Consider the following 10,029-nt stretch of genomic DNA (forward strand, 5'->3'; position numbering starts at 1 on the left):
TGCTTTATTTTCTTTTAACTGATTCTTAGCCTACGTTGGACGTGTAAGCCGCGTTTTCTTGCAGGAGATTTTTAATTTCTCGCTCACATACCTTATTGTGTCTGTCTTTCTAATAATCCTCATCTCGTATCTTTATTCTTTAAACCATGGACGTCCTCAGCATCTTTTTCTTTCTTTTTTCAGCTGGAGGACGCGTCTTTATCTTCCCCATTTCATCCATTCAAGGCTTTCAATACACGTCTTGGGATTTATTCTCCACCTCCCATTTCCTTCAATTCATTCCTAAATTGTCTGAGTCCCATAGGACTACTTCATTCCTTGAGTTGGAAATGCGCGTCTTCGAGGAATTCAAGTCCAAAAGCTTCATTATGTCAAACTCAAGTAACGAGCCCATGGATGACATCCCTTTAATTGCAAGGAGTAGGAGACTAAAACACAAAAGAGATTCTCAGACAAAAATTAACTCGGCCATAGAAGATTAGACCGATGATGAGATCATTCCTTCCTCAAATAAATCACAGCGTCATGCAATTGTTTCTGATGAGGACGCGTCACCTTCTTATGACGCGTCTAGGGGCGAAGACATTCAGCCAGAAGAGGGCGCGTCATCTCCTCATGATGAAAGTGACTTTGAAAAGAGGGCACCTGAACCTAATAAATACCTCATTTCTCCTTAGAAATATGATCCCCCACCTGAACACTGGGAACCATTGGATGTGGCATTGGATTTTGACTGGAAGGAACTTGAGAGCCTTCCTGAAGCTGAGAAAAACGTGTGGATGAAGAAAGAAAACAAACTTGCCTGTGTTGGCCTTAACTCCACATCCACTAACTTGAAAATTACATAGCACGTGGAGTACTACGACATGGAAGGAATCTGGGCGTGTCCTCTTTACAGGATGAGGCCGCACATCTTTAACATAGAGAACTTGAGAATTTCCAGGATGGTGCTTACTCCCAAACTGATCTCTCTTGGCGTGTGTGCGCCTTTGCACCCGTACATCAAAAAGATTTTAAGATAGTATGATGTAGCTCCAGTTCAACTTTTCTCAAACTCCTACAAACTAGTATGGGCTCTTTACATTATGTACCACGACTGTAAACTAGGCGCGCCCTCCATGAAGGAATTCTCATATTTCTGCAGTATCAGAAAATCTTTCCCATAATATCATTTCCTTGTTGTCAATAAATGGCTCAAAAATAAAGGTTTTAATGAAGGCAAGATTAGCCATGAACGAGAATAGAAGGAACCATTTTTCTATCTCTACGATGTGAAAAGGGCTCGTGTTCGTTTCAACTTAGATCCAGGTATTTTATGACTCGTCCTTGTATGTGGGCGCGTCCTATCTAACTTTTAGGCTGTAAAAACCCCCCACTTCTTTCTCTGACACCTTCTTCTCTTTTAGTTAAAAGAACCCAGAAGGAACTGGCAGGAAAAAAGAAGAAGAGAACTGAGCAAGTCTTGATGTATGCTGAGAAAAATTCAACCTCAGAGACATGATCACGGAGGCTAACTTGAAGAGAGTGGGTACCCTTTCCAAAAGGGTAGGATCTCTCTGCAAATACAGAGAATTTGTAAGTGGAAAACCCATTCCAACTGGTTCTAAAAAAGCTAAGGGATTCGATGTCAATGAGTTGGTTCAAATTGACATCAATAGAAAAATGGATTTGGAACAAGGTAAGATTGACAATACTAGGACGCGTTCTCTCACAATGAACGCTTCATATATGACACACATTACTTGCTTTCCATTCTTTGTATTTATGTATATGCATTTATAGTTCTCATAGGGCACGTCATGACCCATAGGACGCGATATGTTGATCATAGCTTTTTGTGTTTCCTTCTCTTTGCTTTGAGACGCGTCCTGTTTAACATCTTTTACTTATATTATTCTCCATACATGCCTAGCCAATACCCCCACCCTTTAATTTTTTTTTCTAATTTTCTCTTGCTTGTAATCATGATGTCGTATATTGTTATATATTTATTGAGTTCTTCTTGGATGCGTCCTCAACTATTGGGCACGTTCTTTTAACTGCTTCTATAATAATTCTCAAGTTTAAGTTAACAACTGTTGGGCGCGTCTCCCCTTTTAGACACGTCATTTTTCTAACTTTTTACCTTGTTTCTTTGCAGATATGACTTCTCTCCCCAAGGGCTTTGCCATTGGTGCTTCCAAGAAGCAGAAAGCTGGCAGGACCAAGCTCCTGGGTTCAAAAAATGATCCAAAAACAAAAGACCCCTTACTACTGCGGTCCTTCACCTCCTCCCAAAATCATTGACACCACCTTGGTGGACATATCAGACAAAGAGGATGCTCCCTCTAAGCGCCAAAAAACTGTCCCAAATGATTAATCATTTGTTCTCAGATACTTGGGCACGTCCTCCTCTGGATTTTTCTCTGAAGAGGAGGTGAAAGGGCGGACTTTCAAAACAGAGGAAAAAACTGAACAAGCAACGGTGAAGGTCGCAGCTGAGCTTCACCTTCACACAAGGCATAATGCCAACATGGCTGCCAGATTGAGGGCGCGCCTAGCTGCTACTGATAATACAAAAAGAAAAACTGAAGATAAAATCAAATCCCTGGAGAAAAGCATCACACTCCTCACCCAGGAAAAGGATGCAGAAATTCTTGAATTGCAATTAGAGAAGGCACGTCTTAATGGGCACGTCACTGCTATGGAAAAAGCTGTTGATGAAGTAGTTGCTGCAAACTCCAAAATGCAACCGGACCTGGATATTATGAATGATGATAAAGTCCATGGTTGGAAGGAGGAGAAGAAGTTAGTGCATCAGGCTAGATTTATAGCCGGTTTTGAGGAATGGTGTTCTGGTTTCATTGCAAATGATCCAGAATACACCTTTTCTAAGTTTGATAAAGAAACCCAGAAATGGGTAAATGATTTCAAGGTTAGGGCTACAGACTCTATCAAGAACAAAAGAATCATTCTTGGATTAGAGGAGGAGAACGCGTCTCCAGCACCTTCACCTCTCCAAGAACAATCTCCTCCAAAAGACCAAGATAAGCAGTAGGACGCGCCCCCTCTTAGGACGCGTCTCTATTTTATTTATGAATTTTCTGTAACAACTTTCAGGGTGCAGGTACCTTTAAGCCTTGCTTGTCTTATTATTTCCTAACTATTTCCAATTTGTTGGATGATAACTCTATGTACCTTAAATTATTCCAAGTGCGATGGTTTGATTTTCCATATCTTCAACTACCCTTACTCTGTTCTTACACAAATGTTTGAGATATTAATTTAATGCACTATGAGGACACGTCATCTCTCCTGGGAGCGTCTACCACATTGGCAAGACATGATTTCTAGTTTCTTTTATCTTATCATTCTGGAGGACATATCCTCACCCTGTAAAGTGGACCTCTTGATAACCCTTGATATCATTGGGGCGCGTCCTTATGCCTAGGCGCGTCCACCTTTATTAATGAAGTAAGTTGTATTATCTATGCCCATCTAATCTTCCCTAAAATTAGTTCGCATTCACTGGTCTCTAGATACTGGGCGCGTCTTCTCCTTTTGGACGCGTCTTGGTTCCAAGGTCTCCCTTTTAGGGATATGAAGTTATCTCAACTTCATATTATTAGTCACATTTTAAACATAAAATTACTTCAACTCTGTGAAGCAAACATTGTACTAGGAGGGCGCGTCCCGTTTGTGGGAGCATCAACCTCATTCGTTTATGTTATAATGTTGCAAGTAAGGATATGGAAACCATGTTACTTTGGGCGCGTCCTCTGCTTAGGAAGCATCCATATACCCCTTCCTTTCTCTAAATTGCAACTATCTTTTAAACCATAAGGGGTATGATTTCATGATATCAAGCAAGCTGTATTTGGGACGCGTTGTCCTTTGTGGACGCACCCTGAAACATTTTCATACCCATTGCACATTTGTTAAGAAATGATAAAAAAATTTGAATTTCAAAGTCTTTATTAAATAATGCGCTCCAGTATCAAAAGTGCACCGGTCACCTGACTACTATGCTCTATGGGGAATTTATTCAAAAATACGATCCTTGAACTAGTTCTAACGTAGGATAGTACATGCACTACCCTCTAGTCTAGTAGGAATTTTATTGCTTCTAGTCTACGATTCGGGCACAACCCGACTTAAATCAACTGAAAATATAAATAATAATATGTAAGGTGCCACAACCGCACCTTACTGATAATACCTTCGGAGGTGCTCCGTATTCCATGCTCGCGGAACAAGCTTTCCTTCCATGTCTTCAAGGTGTTATATCCTCCTTCCACAAGATTGCATTTATTTTGTATGGTCCTTCCCAATTAGCTCCAAACACTCCATGATGCGGATTCCCTATGTTCGGCATCACCTTCCTGAGCACCAAATCTCCTACCTTCAGCAGTTGTCCCTTTACTTTCTTGTTATAGTACCTTGCGGCACGCTGTTGATATGCCGCAAGCTCTAACTGAGAGTTCTCCCTTGTTTCTTCCAAAAGATCCAAATGAAGCCTCTGGTTAACTTCTGCATCTTCTTCTGCATAATGATATCTGCGAAGGGATCCCAAACCAACTTCCATGGAAATCATAGCCTCGTACCCATAAGTGAGCATAAATGGAGATTCTCCCGTAGTAGACCTCGGAATCGTGTTGTAAGACCACAACACCTTTGGGAGTTTTTCAGGCCAGTTTCCTTTGTGTTCCTCCAACTTGGTTTTGAGAGGATGCTTGATTATCTTATTAATTGCCTCAGTTTGTCCATTGCTCTGCGGATGATACATCACCACAAATTCTTTCTTAATCTTCAGATCCTCACATAGTTGCCGCAACTCCTTACTTTCAAACCGCTTTCCATTGTTAGAGACAAACTTGTAAGGGATCCAAAATCTGAATATAATGGAGTTAAATACAAAATCTCTGATCTTCTTGGCAGTGATGGTAGCTAACGACATGGCCTCGACCCATTTAGTGAAGTAGTCAACTGTAACTAATGCATACTTAACATCTCCTTTAACTTTTGGCAATTCTCCAATGAGATCAATTCCACACATGGAAAACGGCCACAGACTCATCATAGATGTCAAAAGTGTTGCTGGCATAGATGAGTAGTTCACAAAACATTGACAGTGATCACATGCTCTAACAAAGTTGGTAGCATCCTCCTTCATCGTTGGCCAGTAATAGTCTTGGCAGAGAACCTTCATTGCCAACGAGCTACCCCCTAGTGATTGTCACAAATTCCATCATGTACTTCCCTCAAAATATAGTTTCCTTCTTTCTCATCAACACATCTGAGCAGCAGTTGATTGAAGCCTCTCTTATACAAAACTCCATCATATACCACATACCGCGCGGCCTGGTAGCGGAGTCGCCGAGCTTTGAATTTGTCTTCAGGGAGTATTCCCTTATTAATGTAGGCAATAATAGGCGTCATCCACGTTTCTTCGGGAGCTTCCTCTATCTGCATTACCTCTACCTCTGGGATGCTAGGGATCTCCTGGATATCCAAAGGTATAGATCCCAACAAAACAGCTTCCTGCTGAGATCCCATTTTGGCCAAAGCATCTACATTACTATTTTTTTCTCGTGTTAAACATTCCCACCTAACTTCCTTGAATTTTTTAAGCAGCCGTTGCGTGCATCTCAAGTATAATTTCATTCGCGGTCCTCGAGCTTGAAACCCCTCATTTACTTGATTTACTACCAACTGTGAATTACTTTTCACAATTAGATTCAGAACTCCCATCTCCAGGGTAATCTTCAGGCTATTGATCAACGCTTCATATTCCACGTCATTTTTTGTAGCATAGAACTTAAAGTGGATTGCACTCATCAGATGATGGCCTTCCGGAGACACAAGTACTATGCATGCGCCTGCTCCTCCGTTATTAACTGATTCATCCACATGTAGAATCCACCAAGGATGCGAAAGCTCCTCCTTTTGTAATAGGTCCAAAACTTCTTCATGAAAATGGCGGATGTAACACCACTAGAGACTTATCATCATTCTCAGAATCAAATTCTAGTAAGAAGTCAACCAGAGCTTGTCCTTTAATTGCCGTGCGCGGAATGTATTCCAGATCAAACTGCCCCAACTCTACAGCCCACTTCAAAATTCTGCCTGACGACTCTGGCTTATGAAGAACTTGTCGCAAATGATATGTTGTATGGACTTCAACTCTATGAGCCTAAAAATATGCGCGCGGCTTCTATGATACAAGTATTAGCGTATAAACCAATTTTTCCATGCTGTGTACCGAGTCTCCGCATCATGCAGCCTCTTACTTACATAATATACTGGTGATTGTTGTCCTTCCTCTTCTCTCACCAGCACTGCACTAATCGAATACTCCGATACTGCCAAATATAGAATCAAAGATTCCCCATCCAACGGCTTTGATAACATGGGAGGGTTCCCCAGCTGCTCCTTGATCTTTCTAAAATCCTTTTCACATTCCAAGGTCCATACAAAATCTTTCCTTGCCACTTTAATTTCCTTGAAAAATTCTTTACATCTGTTTGATGATTTGGACATAAATCAATTTAATGCAGCAATCTTTCCAGTTAAGCTTTGTACTTGCTTCACACTTGTGGAAGATTTCATGTCTAGTAAAGCCTGAATTTTGGCAGGGTTGGCTTCAATCCCCCTATGATTGACAATGAATCCAAGAAACTTCTCAACACCGAACACACATTTTTGCGGGGTTAACTTTATGCGAAACCTCCTTAGGATGTTAAACATTTCCATCAGATGCTTGACATGGTCATTTGCCTCCTTTAATTTGACCAGCATGTCATCTATATATACCTCCATGGTCCTTCCAGTCTGATTTTTGCACATCATGTTCACCAACCGCTAGTAGGTCGCGCCTGTGTTGATTAATCCGAATGGCATCCCTATGTAGCAATACAACCCCCTATCAGTGATGAAGGATTTATATTCCCGATCATGGCCGTACATCAGAATTTGATTATAACCGGAGTATACATCCATGAATCTTAATAGGGCATGCCCCGTTGTTACATCGACCAACTGATCAATCCGTGGGAGTGGAAAACTATCCTTCAGGAAAGCTTTGTTCAGATCTGTGAAATCTACACACATCCTCCACTTCCCATTTGGTTTTTTCACAAGCACCGGATTTGCGAGCCACTCAGGGTAGAATGATTCCTTGATTAGCCCAAGTTCCAACAGTCGATCTACCTCTTCTTTTAATAATGTCGCCCTCTCCCCGCTCACCGGGTGACGCTTTTGTCATATGCCCGTGCAATTAGAGAAGATGTTCAAACGATGACACATCACTCCCGGGTCAATCCCAACCATGTCTGAATGACTCCATGCAAAGACATCAAGATTCTTTATCAAACAATGGGTGAGCCTTTCTCTCGTCTCGAAACTTAACTAAGATCCCACCTTCAATATCTTGCTTGGATCATCCTTATCAATAGGGATAGATATCGTGTCCTCAGCTGGCCCTGTTTTCTCAGAAGGCATAGGGATCCTTGGATATAGATCGAAATCAAAGTCCCAGGGGTCTTCCACCTCCATTCTTGTATGTGAGGGCGCGTCCTTACAAGTAGGAGCATCCACCCCGGGACAAGGAAAAGTTTCACACATTGCAGATGTAGAGGGTGCGTTATTAATCAGAGGAACATGATTCTTTGACATTGCAAACATGGAGGGCGTGTTCTTCTTTTGAGGAGCATCAACCTCATGCACATTTTCACTCTCCAAGGGCTCGTCCTCCCTTTGAGGAGCATCCACCTTGGGGTTAATTTTTAAGTTTTGAAAAGTTTCACTCCATTCTTCATTAACTTCTCTCTGCACAGTATCTCCTTCATGATGCACCATGACTTCTTCCACAATACGAATTCTCGAAACATTCCCCAGCACCAAAGCAGAGGTATTTGTCACACGAGTTTCTTCTTCCTCCGGGTCCTCCACAAAATAATGGGCATGCACATCTCTATTTGTCTTCACTTGGATATCCGTCACATCCTCTTTAGGAAGGCCCTTTCCTTCATACCTTCTCCTGCAGAATTCTTTAACGGCCTTGTGGTAACAGTCACATGATTCGTATTGTGATCCCCTCGGGCTGCCCACTCCGTTAGGCGTAAGGAATTTTATCATTAAGTGATATATCGAGGTTATCACTCTGAAGGATCATAATCAAGGTCTGCCTACCAGCATATTATGCACAAATTCTTGATCCAAAACCTTGAATTCTATCATTTGAATAACAAACAGAGCTCTTTCTCCAAGTGTGACAGGAAGTCTGATCGAACCCATAACCCTTACTGCTTCTTCAGTAAAACCGTAGACATTCGCAACTTCAAAATTCATATAACTATCTGGGAAACCCAATTTCTTGTACGTGCTATAGTACAAGATGTTCGCAGAGCTTCCATTGTCCAGGAAGACCCGATGCACATTCATCGTCCCAATGATCATAGTTATCACCATGCATCATTATGAGGATGATGCACCCATCTTGACTCTTTTTCCCTAAACATAATATCAGCAGACTCCCTTTTGAATATTTTTGGAGGTCAATCCTCCAATCAATGCATGTTGGTGAGTGCTTGATGTCGTGCCTCTCTAGCGTTCCTCTCCAATGCCCGCTTACTATCACCGATAAAAGGATGTCCCTGAAAATTGCCCTAATACTTCCAGCTTTTTGGAACTTGACATCTATTAGCTTCTCATCAATGTCTGCTTGTGGGGGATGCCTTTCATCTTTCCCCTTGTCATCATTTCCTCTGCGTTGCTTCACCTTGTCAATCCACTCTCCCAGATACCCAGTTTTGATCAACTCTTCAATTTCATCTTTTAGGTGACGACATGCATGGGTATCGTGACCGGCAGACTCATGGTATTAAAAATATTTTTTCTTGTCTCTACTCTGCCATGAGGTTAAGCATTCCGGTTTCTTGAAGATTCCCATATCCTTGTTCACTTCAAAGATGTGATCAATGGATGCCTCCAAAGGAGTATAGTTGCTTACCCTCTTTTCATAATTCGATGGTGGACTCTACTCTCTCTGCATGCTCATGGTATTTACCCTGTTAGGACTCCGAGCATTACGTCGATACTCTGGACTCGTAGACCTATCTCTCTTCTTAGTTCGCCCCTTTGAGTTGTTGGTGTTATCATTCTTTTTGATCTCAGGAAGCGATTGCTCAATTTCCTTGAAGGACTTAGCCTGCGCAAGTACGTTAGCTAACGACACAGGGTCGTTTGCTTGCAAGTGTTTCCAAAAATATTTTCCTAGGCGCAGACCAGCTATAAGAAGTATTTTCAGTGTCTCGTTAGTTGCACCTCTCACCAAGTTAGACTCTGTGTTGAACCTTTTGAAGTATAAAGTCAAGCTTTCTCCCTCCTTCTATTTCACTTATGCCAGTGTGGTAATAGGCGGAGTATACTTCACTGCAGCTTGGAACTAAGTCAAGAACAAAGTTTTCATTTGTTCCGATTACGTGATAATTCCTTGGCCAAGTTTCTGGAACCATTGCTGAGCACTTTCTCTAATAGTGGCTGCCAATAGGCAACACCGTGCTAAATCAGGTACCTGATATACATCCATTTCAATGTTGAAGCATCCCAAGAATTCCAAGGGGTCAGAGTTTCCATAAAAACATAAGTCATTGATCGTGTTCCTATATCCAATAGGTAGATGCGCTTCCCTTACAACAGCAGAGAAGGGGGATGGGGCTTGCGCAGTTGTTGTGACCCTTCCTCCTTCAAGATGGTTGAGCAGCCTAAGAGATCATCCACGTTGAACGTTCCTACTCCCGGGATGGTTTGAATATTTAGTTGTTGGGGTTGCTGCTGTTCCCCCAGGTTACCCCCTGGGTGTATCGGTGGATCTTGCCTCCCCTCGCCCTGAGGCTTCGGCTGTGGTATATTAACATCCTGATTTGGAACCTCTCCTTATACACGAGGTATCTTCAGGTCACGTCTCGGGGCTTCATCATTGTTTTGCAACCTTTCTTGAATTCAGATGTCATCTCCACCATGAGGACACATCCTCGATCCATTACCTGT

General features: G+C 42.0%; 1 protein-coding gene across 1 annotated transcript; it reads right to left on the reverse strand.

Annotated features, from left to right (window-relative positions):
* Positions 1-5,205: 5,205 nt before the first annotated feature.
* On the reverse strand, positions 5,206-6,798 carry LOC141686125 (uncharacterized). The gene is made up of 3 exons (XM_074491181.1): positions 6,566-6,798; positions 6,313-6,499; positions 5,206-5,973 (listed from the first exon to the last, which is right to left on the reverse strand). Exons 1-3 carry the CDS (start codon positions 6,796-6,798, stop codon positions 5,206-5,208), a joined length of 1,188 nt encoding a protein of 395 aa, XP_074347282.1.
* Between the last annotated feature and the right edge of the window lie 3,231 nt (positions 6,799-10,029).

Source organism: Apium graveolens, chromosome 9 (assembly GCF_009905375.1).
Source record: "Apium graveolens cultivar Ventura chromosome 9, ASM990537v1, whole genome shotgun sequence".
Lineage (NCBI taxonomy): Eukaryota > Viridiplantae > Streptophyta > Magnoliopsida > Apiales > Apiaceae > Apium > Apium graveolens.

Coding starts and splice junctions, on each gene's coding strand:
- LOC141686125 (XM_074491181.1), bottom strand. CDS start 6,798: ATGGAGGTATATATAGATGACATGCTGGTCAAATTAAAGGAGGCAAAT. Junction 6,500..6,565: donor AAATCTTCCACAAGTGTGAA/GCAAGTACAAAG, acceptor ATCATCAAACAG/ATGTAAAGAATTTTTCAAGG. Junction 5,974..6,312: donor ATTCGATTAGTGCAGTGCTG/GTGAGAGAAGAG, acceptor ATAAGTCTCTAG/TGGTGTTACATCCGCCATTT.